Genomic DNA, 19,112 nt, shown 5'->3' on the forward strand with positions numbered 1-19,112 from the left:
GCATAAGCAGTTTGTCTGACGCAGAGGGACAAAGACAACCACAGAAATGAATCAAAACCAGGGAAAAATTAGAGATTAAAAGTAATAATACTCCTTTCAGCAAACCACAGCCTGAATGCATGATAAGTGGCTAAAAGACACAATCACTGCAAGATCTAGAGACAAAAAAAAGTCTCCTGACTGAATGAAACGTGAATTAAACTAGCTCTGGTAGAGGAGCGTTCCCCTCACAGGGCAGTACTCTCTGCCACCGGGAAACCCAGACCCCTTTGCTGCGCGTTAGGGCTGCCACAGGTGATCCCCCTGACCTTGCCCAAGGAAAACACACACGCTCCAAGTCAACAGTTGGAGGGAAAGGAAGAAAAACCCAAACACAGCAGGCTTGCTAGAAGAGCTTTCCATGGAGGTTCCCTCCCCACGTAAGCAGATGGTTTTCAGTTAGTCAGGGTCAGGGACTGCCCGTGTGGTTTCCTGCCTGCTCGCCTTTGTAGCTTATCTAGATCTCATCAAGATATGCAGTCCGAAAAAATTAGAATAGCTAAGTACAGAAATTAAGGAAACTAAATACAAATGAGCCTTGGTTTGCACTTGTGCAGACAAGCAGGGGCACGTGTGCCCGCTGGCGGGATGAACGCAGCGGTGCCGACCCCTCTGCCGGGGCAGCCCCGTCGGGCTGCGGCACACCTCATCTGCCCAGGCCAGGTCTTCTCAATGCCGCTCTGCCTGCCCAGGCACCAAAGCTGTGCCTAAAAACTCTGGGAGACAGCTCGGCTGCTTTGAAAATACCCCTGACATCGGTTGACAACCCTGCCTGCGTTGGCTGTGTGCCACAACGTACGCCCGGCCCCGCTGGCAGCCTTCGGAGGGGTGGCACAGGCTCTGCACCTCAACGTGTTTTGCAAAGCTGTGGGCAGACGCCGGCTCTTGCGACGCCGTGCATGGGAGTGAAGCAAAAATCCGACCGGGAACGTATGCACAAGCTACCATATGGAAAGGGCATTCTCAAATTAAACCCTGAAACCCAGATGAGATCTGAGCGAAGGACAGTTTCACTTAAAGGAAATCTCTGAGGTCAACCAGCAATTAACTGAAAGGTTCTGATTGAATACGCTATTGACTGCGCTTACATCAGACAGCTTCCTGTTTATTATACCTCATGGGCTGTCTAGGTGCCAAGACATCAAGCTGTCAATAATCTATTAATACTAAACAGCTCCTCCCTCCTCGCTCCCCCATGCAAATACTCTCAGGCTGAGAAACTGCACTAAAAAGATGGAAATTTTTGAAGTGAGACGGCAATGAGCTTTTTAGGGTATTTCTTCGCTTGGTTCCAGCTGAAAGTACAGCAACATTCATAAACAATATAACACGCAGTCTATAACTACATGGAAAAAATTGTGTTAAAAAAAATCAGACATGATTGAGACCATATCCTGAAATCTGGCTTTCTTTTCCAAGCCATCTTTAAACAGTCTAAGTTAAATTTAATTAACAATTTACAACAAGGAGAGAGAAGTTATTTAAAGAGAGGCCTACAGGTCCTGAACATTCAGTGTCTGGGAAACAGTTGTATATAAAAAAAAAGTTTTAATGAATTTAATAGAGAAAAGCACTTTAATTAAATGCTGTCAAAGAGGATTGTATTAATGACTGCACACAAAGGAATTTAAAGCAAGCCAAGTATATTTAGCAAATAGGAAGTAGGCTTTCAGAGGCTGCAACTATTTATGTTTCTGCCATTGCAATGCATCTAGGAGATCGCGCTGCCAATTGAAAGCAGTTATGTTATTAGATATGATTTTATTTATTATGGATTATTAAAATTTCAAATGCTGCAGGGAATACATTTATTTCACTTCTAAAATGAAAGAACAAAGATATTCCTGCTTGTTCAGTAAGAGGAAAAATAGAAGAGGAAATAAATAATAAATAATAATAATAACTTAGCACTTAACTAGTGAAGTGCTGTCCAGACGGATCTTTTTATGGGGCCTGTTGAGTCCTGGAATTGTAGCGTGTCTCTTTCTTTCTGCTACAACTGGATGGATTCGCAGTTCCTACCGCAGCTTCCCTCAACACAGCACGGAAAGAGGAGCTACCTCTTACTCCTCACGGGCAGGATACGACTCCTCACTCTATCCTGTGGTAGCACAAGGGATTTCTGCGATGCTCTGGTATGTTTCAAATCTAAAAATTACCAAAATCCCCAGACCAAGGTTTTCCAGACGTAACCAAGGGACTTAGCCACACAGCTCTCATAAAAGCCCCTAAGAGCTATGGGTCTGCGTTAAGGCTTTTTGCAGAACGTGCTCGCCTTCCTCAACACCCACGTGATGGGACTTGTGGCAGGGGGCTCTTCACAGTCCTCCCGGCCCACGTGCCTTGGATTCAAATGCAGCACATCAAATGGGTATGGCCTAATAAGAGCATAATGCAGAGATCCAAACTATAAATTTGAGAAAAAGCAACTAGAAAATTCGAGGGTGTCAACGTTATATTGTCCTATGATGGTACAAATAGCATGAAACTAAATTTAATCCAAACTGCAAACCGAGGAATGTTTTTTGACAAAGTTAATGAGACGGCTGGGTTTGTAATATCCAGGATATGTTCTGTGATTTACCACATCCTTTTTGCCATATGTAATGGTAAGACATTAATAATGATTTTAGAAGTTTCAAACTTCTTACAAGGTCCAGAGGCACCTTCTACGTGCTTGTTTGCCTTGGTTTCTGAACACCAAGTCAGTTAGGCACCACAATGTGAGTTAGTCACAAATTACTGGTTTTAAAATGTATTTATTTGTACTCAATGTAAGATTTTTACCTTCGTGAAGGTAAAAGGTTTGAAACATGAAGAAGTGAGTAGAACTGTGTGAAAAGACACTGGAAAGGAGGCACAAGGGGATCCCTACTTCCTTTCACAAGGTGAGAAGCATCATAAATGGTGAAGTTCCATTTTCTAAATACATTATCTGATTTTTGTTTAAGACTTTTATTAAAGTCATGTGTGATGTGTGTTGAGAATGTAGCCTTTGTTGTTCCACAGCTAGGGATCTTGCAAACAGCTTCGCTTTGTCTGTGCCAAGATATTTTGGAATATTCTTTGAAACACTGTAAGCATAGATGACTGTGAGAAAAAATATGTGCTACTGTACTTCTGGATACTTAATGTGTGAGAATAGTGCATACACACGAAAACATTTCCTGTTTCAATCTGCAATTCCTGTAAAAGTCCATACAAACATGGAACAACATACACGGCATACTAACCCTGAAAAAAACCTATCCCTGCACATGTTACAGTCTCTGGGTATTTCCAACCATTCAGGGGAGGGGAAAAAAAGAAGAAAAAAAAAGTCCACAGCAATGAATTTCCAAAAAGACTGGCCTGGGGTAAGGAGACCGAGCATCTCTGCCCTGCTCTGTCACAGCCTAACTCCCAGCACTGCCCAGAAGCTGCACAATTTCCTTGGGGGATGCTGTGGAACACAGGAGGAAAAGCAGCTCACTCACGCTCGGAGATATCTGAGGGACAAGCAATGTGTTCTGGTAGCACAATACAATCTTGTTTCCCTCCCCATGTAATTTTTACAATTGCCTGTCTGCACAGAAAGGCCAGCTGCAATGATCCAGGGCCCTAACTTTATCCTGAGATTTCTGTGAGGAGCCCAGGAATAAAATGTTCCGTACGGCCAGAAGCCTATACACATTTACACATCTCTAAAGCCTGATATTATCATTTGCGTACAAGTGCAAGGGACAGGGAGTATTTAGGGAGCACTAAAATGAAGTTAAGAAGGCCAATATTTTTAACTGCAAAAATTTTCAAACGTAAATGGAACAGAGGCTCATCTAGTGGCTTTTCAGCCTTCAAGATTTGCCTGCTGCCAGCCGGCAAGCAATTCAAAGGTTATGTGAATTTACAGAGCTTTATTTAGCAATCTTGCTCTAGATGTTTGCTCATCCTCAACCTACTACAACTCTTTACAACACTGGCAGCTTAACATTTACGAGAGGGCCAAGACTGGAAGAAATGAGGGCTAAATCTGCTCAAATGGCGTGTGAAAGGCAAAAGGTTCAGACAACAGTGACTTGTCAGAGCAACATCAACACAAACCACCACCCTGCCAATTACTGCCAACTCTCCGCAGTGCTAAATCCGCACATTCAGATTTTAAGCAAGGTTTTTGCCTGGACCATCCCCCCACAGGCGCCGGGGCAGCCCAAGCAGAGCTGCTCTGGGGCAGCACAAGCCACTGTCTGCCTCGAAGGGGGCAGCCCGTCCACATGACAGCACAGGCATCCTGGCCAGACATCCCAGGGGGATGGCCTTTACCTCCGCTGCGCTGTCAGGACCCTCACGGTCGTCTTTGTTGTAAGAAGCTGGTGAAGGAAAACACTTCAGGGCTCCCTCGCTTAAGAGTCCCACTTCATTCTTGTCCTGTCCTCAGTTGATCCTGGACCAAATGAAAGCTGTCCCAGAGCACGTGGCACTGAGGTGGCCTCACAGTTCCAGGAGTCTGAACAAATAGGGAAAGGATGTACTACTTTGACAAGACTACACGTGCCACCTTAGAAAAAAACAAAACTATCCACTTTACTTGATCTCCCATTTCTAGGGTTAAATGGAACAGTACTAAACCTAAACTAATTTCAGAACACAAGCAGTTTTCATTTAATTGGAAGTACACTCCCCACTATCATTTCAAGGGGAATCGCAGGCTTAAAGTTAATAAAAATCTGCAGCACTTTTCAGCCACATTAGATATCTGCACTAAACAGAAACAGCTGAGAAGGCGCAGTAGGCAGGTTTGGCTATAGCAGTCAAAGCTCAGCGGCTTTCCACTGCAATTGTAGTAACTATCAATCACAAGAAGCTCTATCGGACACCTCTGAGTTGAGTGTAAAGTTGCATCTTGTCTGATATGCGCTCCTGTTGCCTTTGTCAAACCACGTGCAAGGCTCCTGAGCTACTGTGTCCCATCAGGAAAACGGTGTGCACCAAAAGGAGGGAAAACCGGAGCGCACAGACACAGCGTTTGTTCCAAAACGCAGCGTGTCTGGCTGCAGGGCACGGGTACTGGAGCAGTATGAGAAGGCAGTTCAGAAGTGGAAGAGAGTTTTGCATCTGCTGCTTCCTTCCAAGAGAGAGAGTCCCTTACCCCACCCAAAAGCAGACACACACACGATAGAGATAAATGCTGAATGAGTGGCATTTGCAATATATATTGCCTTCAGCTTTAACACTGCACAGAAATAGAAGTTACATAGTTTGAGATTTTTTCGGTGGTTTTTGAATGGTTTAGATTGAAAGGAGATACTGAAATTGACTGCTATTGTCTAATTTTGATAAGAGAGAGAATGGAACTCCAGATAACGTTAATGACTAGAGGAAGACAGATATTCTCCACTCACAAAATTCACAGTTCTTGTTCTGACATACATTTCCCCCTGTAGTTCTAAATCAAAGACAAAATAAATACTCCAACTGCAATCCACCCAAACCAAATCTCGGAGAGTTTTGAGTGGAATGGACAAACCTGCAATACAAATATCTCTGAAAGTCCATCTGGGCTTGCTGAGCATAAGTTGTCTCACCAGTCTTGACGCCCCTGTCTGAGCAGACATCACATCCAGCCATGGAATAAGGAGCTGAGGGAATCAAAAAGCAGTAGGTACTGACCATCTATGGTCTTTCTTTTGGGTGCAGAGAAAGGATCAAAAAGCAAAACTATCAGGGTGCAGCCATTAAGAAAGACTCACAGGGCACACCATCCCCACAAAAAAAATTGTCTAGATAAAACAGTAAGCAACAAAGTCGGAGAGCTGGCATGGTTTGGGAAAGCAGTGTTTGTCCAAGCCTCCCAGACAACTCAGTCCGCATTTCCAGTATGCAAAATGCCCTGCTGTAACCCGCACAAACACAGCAAAAACCCACTGTGCGCATCATCCTATAGATCATTAAGCACACCATGCTCCCCTATGGAATAACACAGTTTTGCTTCACTTATCATCTATGATTGCCTAAGTATTATTAATTAATATTCTTTTTTAAGTAAAAAAATTGTAAGTCTCACTGTTTTTTCCATCTGCATGCTATGCATTGCGTGACCCATGAACTCTAAGACGTTGTTTAGAATCAGATATTTCATTAGGAAGCACTACTGTGGCATTCATTCCCCTCTCTGTTACTTCTAGAAAGAGAATATGAAATTAGTTTCATTGGATTGCCATTGCCACTTGCTTTGACCCATTTTTACAAGGGCTCCATGTTCTGCTGTTTTGTATTTCATTGTCATTTCTAAAATATTTGTTCCCTTCCATCCCTCACAAAATGACAAAATTAGTATTTCATTTACTTCTGTGGTATGTTATTTTCCGCATATTTAAAGAGAGCCCACAATGTTTGCAGTGAACACAAAATACAAAAGAGCTTTCCTACAGCTTTCTGCTATGCCTTCTTTTATTTACTAATGTTCCTCCATGATTTACGATCTGAGCTAGTATAAATTGCCAGATTTGCCTAAATCAAAGCTTCAGGGAAAAAAAGGGCGGAGGGACATCATTTTAAAAAAAGTGACAAAAGTAACAGTGTATCAGAAAGCATGCGAAAACCATTCCTGTTTCTTTAAAGTCAACATTTGGCTGCTCTTAAATAAATATGTACCTACCAGCTTCAGCAGAAAATGAAAGGCAAGGCTTCCCTGCTCTCTGAATAGTGGGTACTTCGCTGCAGTGGTGGCTCGTTACTCCAGAGAACCGGCTTATCCACCCCAACACTCCAGAGACAACAGCTTGATGCATCGTTTTCCCAACTGAGTCAGGTTTCTCTGCCCCAGCAATTAACAATGAATTAGCACTATATTAAAGTGCCAGGCAAGATGGTTATTCTCCAGAGTGGTCACCTTGGACACAGCAGACAAATAGTGGGAGAGGGGAGAGAAATTACATTTACTGTGTCCCAGCACGTCTGTAACAAACACCGAATCCCTGGCTGGCAACGGGAAGTGGCTGTAGGCACTTCTCAGTGTTAACACTCCAGAAAGGTCCAATGGCAGTGAACAGCCTGGGAATGGTGGGATTTAGCAGGGGATGGAAAGTAAGACAGGGTCCCCTCACCTCTGCAGGGCAGGAAGCTAAACACAGCAGCACGTACTTTGCACGCAGGCTGTCCCACAGACCTACATGAGAGCCAGGCCAGGCCAGATCAAAGGTCCAGCCAGGATCCCACAGCTGACAGTGGTGGAAGAGGCTGAGAACAAGGCAAAAATATAATAATGCTTCCCGGCATACCCTTCCACCCTCCAGGAACCTGTGGCTCAGGCACTCTGTAAATCAGAGGTGGTGTCCTTGTGGTACCCAGCTAGCAACAACCTCATAGGTCTTTTCTTCAGTCCTACAGCAGCACTTTGTGATGACACCGCATTGCACAGAACGGCAGGGAGAAAGACACACTTAGTGCACACCTGAATTTCCTTAAAAACCAAGCTCAGCCTGCATGCACAGCAACATGTAGGTGTAGCGTGGATGCTCTGCGAGCAGCATGTGGAGGAAAATCCGCACTCGGGCACGTCCATATGGTCACACGCGGTGCTGCCAGAGAACACAGCCATGTCACAGAGCTCCACAGGGCTCACATTTTACGACTCCTCAGCACAATAACAAATAAATCAAGTGTGCAGGGAGGAATTTCTTGTGCATTGAGCTTCCACTATAGACATTTTTCATTTCAGAAACAGGAAAATATTTGATTAAATGGATTAATATATGGCTGATGCAAAAAATCTAATGGAAGAGAGAAAAAAATGAAAATGTTTCTTTTTAAAGCCCTGAACCTAAAGCTAAACAGTGAGGTACAGGCTAGTAATACCAAAGTGAGGGCAAGAACGTGCCACAAAATAAACAACAGTCCCTTAAACGTCAAGTTGTGTCCAGCTGATCTTCTACAGCACTACAACTGCCCCGCTGTGCACACCCTGCTGTAGGAGGACAGAAACCATACCCAGCCTTGGGGTGATTCCCTCTCGAAAGGTGTGCTCAACCCTGTAATCAGCAAGTGAACTACACAAAAACCATCACAAAGAAACCTTTGCCATTTCCAAGAAGCCATACTGGGGAAAAGGATGAAATTTATCTATCCATTCTCTTTTGCCTGGTCACGCCTCTTGTGATGATAGCCAGGATTTTCTTCCCAGTCCTTCAGTCTGACAGAGGGGCGTCCTCAGCCCAGAGAGAGCTCGATAGTGGTGGCAGGGAGCTCTGGCAGCAGCACGGGGCAGCCTGTTTTCAAGGCTCTCCCAGTCTAACAGCTGGAGGAGCAGGAGACTCAAGCATCAGACACGCGTTACCCATACACACGTCAAACCCATCCCAGCAGAGAGAAAGGTGATGTGGGCACAGAGAGAGCAGAGGTAGGAGCCTCCTGCCTGCTTCGGTGTTCCAGAACCGCACCTGCTGTTATTCACAGCACTGCTACTTGTATTTTCTTCAAAGGGCTGTCATCTTGACATCAAGGCTGCAGGTAAGGGCTTGACTTACAGTACACTTTTCACTAGCAAAGCCTGCAAAGCAAAGTAGGTCAGTGACTGCAGCTCTCGGATGTTTCCACCCCCTGCTAAAATGCAGCCAGGCACCGTGGCAGACATTCTGCACCCGCCACCGCTCTGAGAAGGAAATGAGAGTTGCTTTCCCACTGGACACTACAGAGGGAATTTCAGATAGGCAGAATGTAATTACTTGGCCTGGAGTTCGGCCAGGAGCGGGGCCCGAGACCCCTACCCTTATGTAAAGTGTCACAGAATCTCCAATGACTGCAAGTGTGAGGACCTCAGCTTTACGTCTCTGGCTGCTGTCACTGCTTCTTCATGGCTAATTACCTAATAGTGACCCTTGCAGCAAAGCCAAAAAACAAACCTTGCTGCTTGAAACAATTCAAGTCCCAGAGACCGAAAGCTACACAAAAATTGCTTGGTGCAGGCTATCTTTTGACAGTAGGGAGCAGGTGGACGGCAAGCCTCCTGTGTCTTGCACTGGTAGCGTGCCACTCAGAAACCTACTGGGGTTTTTGGATGGGCAAACATAGCTTTAAAATGCAGCACCCCCAAAACACAAGCCTAGTGTATCAACTGTATACCAGGGTCTCCAGAGTTTTGCTGTATGTAGTTGCCAGCTGGTTCCATTTATTTTTCTTCATTTTTCATATTTTGACTGTAATAAATAATTAATCCATGGCTTTGTAACTTGCTGACAAATACAAATGCATCACATTCCAACGCAGTGTAACGTGTCACTCACAAGAGCCAACCTGCACGATGCAGAAGTGATGTGCAGAAGGCTTTGGAAAGTAGGCTAACCATCAAGGTCACCCACAAGAGCTCAGGGAAACTTTTTCTTCAAACTGTCCCTTAGAGGATATTCCTGCTTGCTGTGAGCACCAGAACTGGGTTAATAAGTTCAAATCTACACAGGTCTAGTTGTCTTCCCACATGTTAGCTCAGCCCTTTACCCTTTTGCAGCTCCTTGCCTCCAAGATCCCCCAAACTTTTGGGAACTTGGAAGACAAAACTTGCAATGTTAACTACTTAGAGCACTTCCCCTACTTAATAGCTGTGAGAATCCGAACCCCAGGAAATGCATTTTTTCTTCTAGGCAAAGACCGAATGGAAAGCAAGGAGGAAGTCTGTAGCAGAAGAGACAAAGGAGACTGAACTAGGCAATAATTAAACTGGGTGAGACCAACGTGTTTCAGAAGGGGCAGGACTATAAGACAGAAAAACCTCCCGCCTTTGAAAAAAGGTGACTAGATAGCTGGCAGCAGTGCTAGCAGCAGCAGAACAACAGCAGTGACAAAGAATAGAGGCTGAATACCAAGGTTCACAGCAAGGGTAGCAAAGCAGTGCAAGCCATCATCAAACGACAACGGGGAGAGCAAAGGTGGGAGGAGGAACTGTGAGATTATCAGAGTCACGCAATGGGATCAGGTCAATGGGACCGAGCGCCAGTGGTGATCCAAAAGGATGGTCTGCTGTGGAAGGCGTCACCTCAGCTTTTTAGATTGAAAAAACATCTCTTGGGCCTCTCTTGACCATCAGCAGATGTCTGGGTTTGTGACATGCATCACTAGTTATTAGGAACACACATAAGGCCGATTTTCTCTTCTAACTGAAGCTGGAACTGCAAAGATGAAAAATCTTGTCGTATTTTCACTTCATTTTCCTTACACATATTTGTACCTATTTATTTCTCATTCTGTTAAGACCTGAGACAAGGATAGAACAAAGGTGCACAAACCAAAAATTCATACTGGTCACAAAGGTTGTAGAGAGGAGCAAAACAATCCTGAGGAAGCTGTGAAATGAAGGCCTGTTCCCTGCAAAACACTCATCGTGGTCATTTTAGAAGTACTTTTAAAAGTTTCAGTGAATATATAAAAACTACTTCTCCATGTTACATTCTTCAAAACACCTGTGTTACCCATGCATGGACAAACTTTCTTTCCTACCGTCCTACTTTTCCTGAAGTGTTATCTGTCTCCTTCGAACAAAAGCACACGTACAGCTGCAGTTGCCCGTTGCCCACCGTTGGGAGTGGGTATCAGGGGTGCTCAGGCTCTGTGAGAAGGAGCGAGTGACTAATTCCCCACTCCTGTACTGCTTCCTAAATAACCACACACTTCTTGCTGTTGCTGAGGAACACATTTGTACTCCTCTAAATGTCAGTAGCTTTAGACAGCTAAATTGTGTTTCAGCCACAACACAACTACTGACACCAGGGGGGCTCTATAATATCACCACGACTGACCATGCTGTTACCGGTGGCATGGATGGTCACATCCCTTCTCTTCAACCACCAACACAAACCTGCACACACACACACGTGCTGCAACATACACACAGTGAGCTCTGAACTTGAGAGCTGTGGCTTGTGTGTGGCCCTACAGACAGATGAAAACCGGTGTATCTCAACCTGCAAAGCAGAAGGAGGCTGGAACGAGTTTCTTCTCTGCCTCTGACATTTGTTCCCCCGCCCCGGCAGACACCCTGAAAAGAAAGTTAGTGCTCTGACCTGCACGGGCTCAGGGGTGAGCTGGACAACATGCTGCATACGCTCACTGTGGTGATGTCTGGACTCTTCCTCGTAGATCACATCTCTCTCATGCTGGGGAAGGTTCAGGAAGCGGCGAATGGTGCAGAGGTTCTCCCAAAGGGTGCGGTTTTCCGGACTTGGGTTCTCTTTCCAGCGAAGCAGCTCACACAGCCAGCCCTGCAATGGTGGGGTGAGCACAGTTAATTCACTGAGCACCGAGGAACCAGATGTGAGTGGAAGGTCAGCTAGACTTAAATCTCTGTGCTGCAAGTTTCACTGGTCTCATCTCACACAGAACACCCCCTCTCCTCAGCTGCCCTTTGGTCTCAACAAATCCTTGATGTATTATATTTCCTGCAAGCTGGAGAAACAGATGCAACCAGCAGTGCTTAAAAGGAACCAGGAATCACAGCATCTTGTCCCCTGTCATAATCATACCATGTTTAAAATGCTCAGATATAAATGTTTTTCCTATAGAAAACCAAAGTTGAAATAAAGGTGCATCTCCGCTTCCGTTTCAGAGTCCCTTTATTTCTTCATCCAAGCAAGAGTAAAGGAGACACAACCCCTGAGGCTTGCTAACAACCCTCATGCTAAGAGCTGCAGCTGCAGGACCAGAGATTCAACCGCTACCAAAAATGTTCATAAGAAGATACTATCAAGTAAAGACCTCCCCCACCTCTGAACCCCACTAAAATTTGACAGCTTTAAATAATCAAATGGCCACTTAGAAGACGCAACCTCACCAAAAGGGAACCCTCTAGTATGTGGCAGGAAAGCAGCCAACAGGGTCCTGCAGAAGTTACTAGAGAGATCAAGATATTGGGTGGAGGTAATTCGAAATGCCAACTACAGATCATAATAATAGTAGATTTTATTCCTGCTATGTTGTTTTAAGGTTAGTTCAAAGTGCCTTCAAAAAGTTACCACTGTCGGAAATCCTGTAGGATCTCTCCACAGGAGCTGAGTGCTCAGACCCCCGGAGGGCAAAGCACGGGGGCTTCAGGAAGAGGACACCACTCTCAAACACAAAGCCCACCCGAGAGCACAACGGCAAGAGCTGTTCAGGTGAGGACAGCCCCACGTGCGTTGTGTGTGTGTGTGTGACCTGGCGTCCCCAGCAGGTTAACCAGGGACTCTGGCTACCTGGGGGGGGACACAGGCAGCCCCGTCCTGCCTGCCAGCAGCCAGCCCCGCTTGGGGCTGGGGACAGCGGCTCCCCTCCTGTGCCTGTGCGCGGGAGACGCAATGCAAATGACAGAACACGAGAAGATAATGCCGAGGATGCTGTCAACGCGCCTTACTGACTCCTGTCAAAATATTTTACCTAGTAGCTTTATAACCCATCATTTTCGAGCTACAACTCAGCATTTTGACACCATTTTGACAGGCACCTTACAATACCTAGAAGATAGCTTGATCAATGTTAAAAATGTTGGGTACAAGAAGTAGCCAAAACTGTATTTTTCTGAGCAGTGACTAGAGCAAGCTGAACAGCCAGGTTCATTACTGGTCCACGTGGGGGCTTTTTGGTATTGCTTTTTTGTGTAACAACTTGTAAGCCATTGACAACTTCTACCGTGCGCTCTAAACCCCGTATATAATATCATAAGCCGTTGTTTGTCTTACTCTCCGCTGTGTCTTCTGCCTTCACCCCCCCAAAAAAGGCAAGATTTGATTATCTCCGCTGCATCAGCCAAGACAGCAACACCAGCTGTTCTCATTGTGCAGCCTCTTCCTCACGGCCTACATGTTAATAACCTGATCATTCCATTTTCTCCTTCAACTGCCGGCTGCAGCACAGCGAAGAGACAAAAACCCAGGCCCATCTGCAGCAGCTGTAGGCACTGAACTGTGAAGCCACCAGGGATTTATAAACTAATCTGTAACACAACACTGCCTTGTTTTTACAAGTGAGAGGCCACATTTGTGCAGACCTGATCTTTTCTTGCAATAAACTAGGAGGGCCGGCGGGGGCGGGGGGCAAGGATGAAAACAAGATATCTACTCATTTACTTAGGGGCAAAAAAAATCTGTATTATATTTTAAAAGTATTTTGACTGGTATTTGGGTAATCTCTCAGCCAGGTGATGTCTGCATTTTAATGTGGTGCGGCCACATCCCTTGCCCTCAGTTCTCCTCTTTCCCTTTCCTCTGCTCAGAAATCCCCCAAAACTTTCTCTCTTTTACAGAGAAGACCGGAAGAAAACCTCCCAGCTCCACAGTGTTTTCTCAGGCATTCCTCCATACAAAGGAAATAATTTTTGAAACGGAAAATAAACCAACTATGGAAAAAATAAGCTCCCGTTTCTCCCTGTTTCAAGTGATGTGAATGAGGCTCCAACGGAACTCTTTCAGATGTTTCAAGCAGGTATGTTTAACATCTCCCGAGAGATGCTGCAGCATGAAGACCAATCGTTTAACAGAAAATACACACAAAACCCCACACCTGGTGGAGCCAGAGCCCGGTGGGGGGCAGGCCCAGGGGGGAGGATGGCTCCTGGGGCTCTCCCGAGGGCTGCAGGGACGACTCAGCCTGGCCACCTCCCCTTCCCAAAGTTGGACCTGCTAGCCCAATGGCGACTGCTGCATTTTGATTTATCTGTCCCGTTATAATCAGCACTCATTACAATCACTTAGAGCAACACTACAGGCCTCATTATGGACTAGGCACTCGCTGCCATTAGTCTTTAAGAAGGATAGCGCTCAATTTGCCTGGCAACATGCGAGGTCCTGACCTTGGAGCTATTAGGGAAAAGATTAGACTGCAGTGTGACCATGTGTGCAGACATGAGCAAACCAAATTAATTTCTGGCAAAGGGAGGCACCAGGCAAAGACCCTGCCATCCTGAGGACACCTGAGAACTTCTCCATTCCCCAAAGGACACAAGCTAATGGCACGTTTAAAGGAGCCTGGTTCTGAAGGTGAAGCACATCCGTGGTATTTAGAGAGATATTAATCCAGTTTCCCCACAAAGTATTTGCTTGGCTGATCAGATTAAGGGATCCAGCCTTCAACAGCACACCCCCACCACAGCAGGCCCCAAGAAATCTGTGATACTTCACAGCCTCAGACATATTGCACCATGTGTACCCAGCTGCTACAATAATTAGCTTATGAATGTATCAGCTGGTTCTGTGATTTTTATAAATAATAACTAACCTACAGAGCAGAAAGATTTTCATGAGCCTAATATTAGCAAGAAATTGCAAGGTGCGCCTAACTCTGAATTCTCATTGTGCTAAATGCCCTGTCTTCTCTCACATTGTGCGGGACTGGATCTCCCCCAACGCCATTTATAAATATTTATTTTTGCATCGCAATGGCAATGTATTTGTGGCAGCTTTCTTCACAACAGCCATCATTCGCTCACCCCCACACATACACACACGTACCCACTGCGTGCATGTCTACACTTATCTGCACCAAATCTGTCCTTTCATTGCTCTTTTCCTATCCTTCCCTTTATTCAATCAAGCATTCATTCTCTCGTTTGTCCACTGAAGACCCTTATCTAGCCATCTACGGGGCTGCTTATTAGGCGATAGCTTTGGCTAATACGTGAGAAAATACAGCGCTGCAGCTTACTCGCACATTCTTCATGATCGCAAGTAACCGCCTTCCCCATGCACAGATGAAAAGTCTGCATCGGATTTTTTTAATTATTTATTTAAATAATCTTAGCACGCCATCCAAGAAAGTTTTGCAGTACCAGGCAAAAAAAAAAAAAAAAAAAAAAAAGTGTAAATGTCAAATAAAACAGTGACAGATGACAGTATTCTCTATTGAATAGCACCGTTTCTTCGTGCGTGTTCAATGAGAACTCATGAATTATTAATACGCAAATCTCCCTTTTCTGTTAAAAATCTCAACTTGGGGTTTTTTGGTTGCAATTTTTTTTATTTTCTTTTATTTATTTCTTTGGGTCTGTGTATGTTACACAGAGCTTTCCAGGAGAATTATTTCATTTATGAAATGCTAACATACAGAAATTCTTGGAGCTACAGCCATTCACAGTGAATTTTCATCTATAGCTACATTTATTTGCATGAAGAAGAAGGAGGAGACGGTCTCTCACCACCTTTTCCCCCCACTCATCCACAACATCTGAGCTCACTGCATTGCAAGTAAATCCAACTTCTGTGAACGTATTCTGAAAATCTAACAAATAACACATCCTTCCCCAGATCCGTGATACGCTGTGTTTCTGATCCTGCCTCCCCTGCACATGGCAAGTCTGGCTCCACTGCACAAACCGCCCCCCTGGCTCACACAGAGTTACCAGGAGAGTTTGGTACACACCAGTGTCAATATGGGTGGCAGAACCCGGCCCCTCATGTCAGCTTCTAAGGTTCTCAAATGGGAATGTCTTCCATTAAAAATAAGAGGAGGAAAACCAGCACAATTAAAGGATGCTTTTGGCTCTACAGTCAGGCACACCCAGTGCCTGTGGTTACAAGGAATTCTGCTCAGAACTTCCTTCGTTTCACCCCAAAACTTCTAGAGGCATCGACAATACAGCCCAATTTAGCTCACTGAAGAGAGCTGCACAGAAGTGCTGGCCTCTATTTTTGTTGTTCTCATGAGACAAGATAAACATTTTCTAAGCATTTTATTTGATAAAACAAATAATATCATATTAATGTCCTATTTTTAACCTCTCTCTCTGTCTCCTAATCAAATACATTTCCACATAGCTAAGCAAACAACAACAAAAATCTGCAGGAAGCCAGCCATTCCCATTGTGCTTTTATGCTGTTAAAGAAACAGCGTGCTTACTACACCAAAGCATCAGCCTTGGCGCGCTCGAACCCCCTCGAGGGACAGTTTGCTGGTGCGGCCAGCGCCAGCCAAATTCTCTGTCACTTATCCCTCAGCCCTTTTTAGCAGCTCGACCCTTTCACTTTTGCCAGACTTACCCTGGAGCAGGGGAGGCTGCTTTGGCGGCCAGAGGTACCAGACTACAGTAAGGTCAGGTTTTCCAGTGCTCAATGAAGGTATGGCACAAATATCCTGACACCCAGAACTGCCCCCTGCAGATCTGCTGACTCAAGGACCAAATTTCTGCTTAAGGACAAGAAAGCATATGGGAAGAGCTCAGGCTTGGCGGTGCTGCAAGGCCGGTGCTTACACTTCGAGCAGCATCTCTACTGAAAGCCACTGCAGGAGGCGGCAGTTGGGTCTTCACGGTGGCTTAGTCACAGGCAGCCTTTCTGCTTGGGCTGGACCACAAGGCACTTGGAGACGGGACAAAACTGTGGCTGAACTGACCTTGTGCTTCCCTCCACTTATATTGACATTAATAATAATAATAACAACAATACAGCTAGTTTTCTGTGCTGATATTTTCTAGGGTCTCCAGTGAAAGCATGAGTAGGCAAATGAAGAGTTTTTAGTAAGAGTGATTCAGGAATAAATCTCAAAAATAAATGGAAAAGGCCATTTCCTCACCCACATCATCAGTGCAGAAAATGTCAACATATGTGACAAAAGAGAAAAAAAAGCAGCAATGATCGATGCAAGTCTTGAAAGATTGGGAAAGAAATGCTGCGTTCCCCAGAGAAAGCTCGCTTTCTACATGGGATCACAGGAGTCCTCTGGACAAACTTCCTCAGCCTCTCTTCCCTCTGCTTAGTTTGGGACTCTCTGCAGTGCGAAATGAGCCAGATAATATTCAGCTCTTGTTCCTTAGTCGCCAAACTCTCTTTCCATGAATCCAATAAGTGTCTATTAAAATAAATAAACCCCCTAATGATTCAAGATAACCTAATCAAGAAAGCTGAAATGGATAAAAGACTAACTGTAATGGAGAGTTCTGTCATGGCTTCAATGAATTCTTGATGAGGGCCGGGGGAGGGGGACTGAACCTGAGACGCTTTACTTGGAGGATTTTGATACAGTTCAAGGTTAATCACTCGATAGCCTGGATTTTCTGAAATGCTCAGTACTTTCCCTCCCCAAAAAATTCAAGGCAAAATGCAGAGCACTTTCATGAGGGCCAGTTTCTCACTAGCTTTATAAAACACAAAACAACACCAAAAAAATGAATGAGGTACATGAGCCCTGACGTATCTTAGATCCATGGGAACACCAAGTCTGCTTACAGCTCTTGGCCTCAGAGGGAAGGATGCTGTGCACTGAGGATATTTACAGCGTGCCAAGTTCAAAATAGCCTCTCCCCACGCTATAGAGGAAATGTGGGCTTGTGGTTAGGGCAAGCAGCCCGCCATCAGCTCCCAGGTCTGCCAAGGACTTCCTGAGCAAAGCCCCAGCTCCACAACCGTCCCTGCTTCACTTGGCTGCTGAGAGGCTAAAGGCACTGCTGCAGATGCTGTCCTGGATGGGGGTCACACTGTGACTGCATATAGAAGTCTGTGAAAAAGACTGTGAAAAAGACAAAGGTATTTCAAAGAAAATTTAAGTTCAGTCAAGGAGAGAAATGTCTTTCTGTTTTTTCTCCATATGTAACAAGAACATCAAAATATCAGCATAACAGATATGCCCCAGCTGTAGAGATTCACAGCATCATAAATGCACTGAGATGCTACAGCAGTAAGAAGTGTCCTATATGCATACACTATATATGCTACACATCTTCACCACCAGCTGTTTTTCCTAGCTGTTGTTCATCTTCACTGGAAGCTAATTAGTTTAAGGGCACAGAAAATACCTATTATAAGCTAAAAGGGGTGAGAAGGCATCCCATCATATCAAATGAATACAAGGGAATATGTTAGGAAGGAGAGAGAGGGAAGGACAAAATAAAGGGTCTCTAGAGCTAACCCTGCCTCAGAAGTGACGTTGCTCATCCCTCTCGCAGTACCTGTACTTTCTTCTTGGACATGGACAGGAGGTGAGGGTATGGGCAGGTGGCCGTGCTGCTGAGTCCCTTCTAGGATGGACTCCTACTGTGGGGCTAACACAGAGAACAGGCTTCCAGACAATCTTGGCAATGAGGCAGGGAGCTCAACAAAAAAAAAGAAAAGTCAGCGGAGAAGGGAGGAACTGTTGGAGTGATTTCCATCCATAGGCCTGTGTTCCTCTTAACCTGAAGGACCTCAACTGAAGAGCTTTTCTGCCCCCAGCCTCCAACCCCTGGTCAAGTTTATTTTTTGTTCGTTCATTTTTAAACAGAGCAAAGGTATGACTAAGAGACTGAGCTGTGCCAGCTTAACGCTTTTTTCAGATCATAGAATCATAGAATGGTTCAGGTTAGAAGGGACCTTAAAGATCATCTAAGTCCAGCCCCCTGCCATGGGGGCTCCGAATATTGCTCCGTGGGGTCTCTCTTGCTTTACCGTGGTGCAACTGGAAAAAATTCCAGTCCCTTGAGGAAGAATTTCAGTTTCAAGGGCTTACTTTTTCTTTTCACTGGACTGGCAAAGTCAAAACCTTCCATTTGCACTGCCCGGGGCAGAACCCCAGCAGCACATGCCCTGCTTCCCCGTGCTGCCCCAGCCTGATTAAGGAGAGTCTCTAGTCCTGGGAGAACTGTGGGAAGTTCAGTCTCCATGCTGATACAAGCTCTGCCCTCCCTCAGACTGTCAACAAGCACTCCAGCCAGCTATGCCCACTATTTATTTTGACGATAACTGTTTACTATGAACAGAACTATATTCCTAAACTCATTCTGCACAGACTAAGAAAAAAGCATCCGCTGAGGACAGCACAGCCTCTGGTAGGGCTCTCACTAGCAGAAGTCAGAGGGGTGATGCTGCTGCGCAGTATTACAGAAGTGCTGGCACATGGTCGCGGGGCAAATTGTTTTCCTGAAGTCGTACTATAGAGCAGTTGCAGAACTGGATGTAGAAGCCAGTTTTCACGACTGACAGTCCAAACCTGCAGCAACTCAAAGTCAAAGTCTCCGTCTGTCCCACTGCCCAGCTCTGGAGACACACAGGCCACCTGAACCTCTCTGAAATGGCACACTGGAAACCCATCTCCTCGTGAATTAAATATAACCAGGAGAGCCCAAAGCGCAGATTGGAAATCAAATCCTGGTGTTCTGGCCTCACTCAGAACTG

The 19,112-nt window shown here is 45.2% G+C and overlaps 1 protein-coding gene across 2 annotated transcripts in view; it reads right to left on the minus strand.

Annotated features, from left to right (window-relative positions):
• SATB2 (SATB homeobox 2) overlaps positions 1 to 19,112 on the minus strand; it is a 138,102-nt gene that overhangs the window by 14,224 nt on the left and 104,766 nt on the right. For both annotated transcript variants that reach the window (XM_074595313.1, XM_074595312.1), the window contains exon 10: positions 11,067 to 11,264. In XM_074595313.1, the coding sequence (XP_074451414.1) occupies positions 11,067 to 11,264 (198 nt within the window). The remainder of the gene's footprint in view (positions 1 to 11,066; positions 11,265 to 19,112) is intronic.

This window comes from Larus michahellis, chromosome 7 (genome assembly GCF_964199755.1).
Source record: "Larus michahellis chromosome 7, bLarMic1.1, whole genome shotgun sequence".
Classification (NCBI taxonomy): Eukaryota; Metazoa; Chordata; class Aves; order Charadriiformes; family Laridae; genus Larus; species Larus michahellis.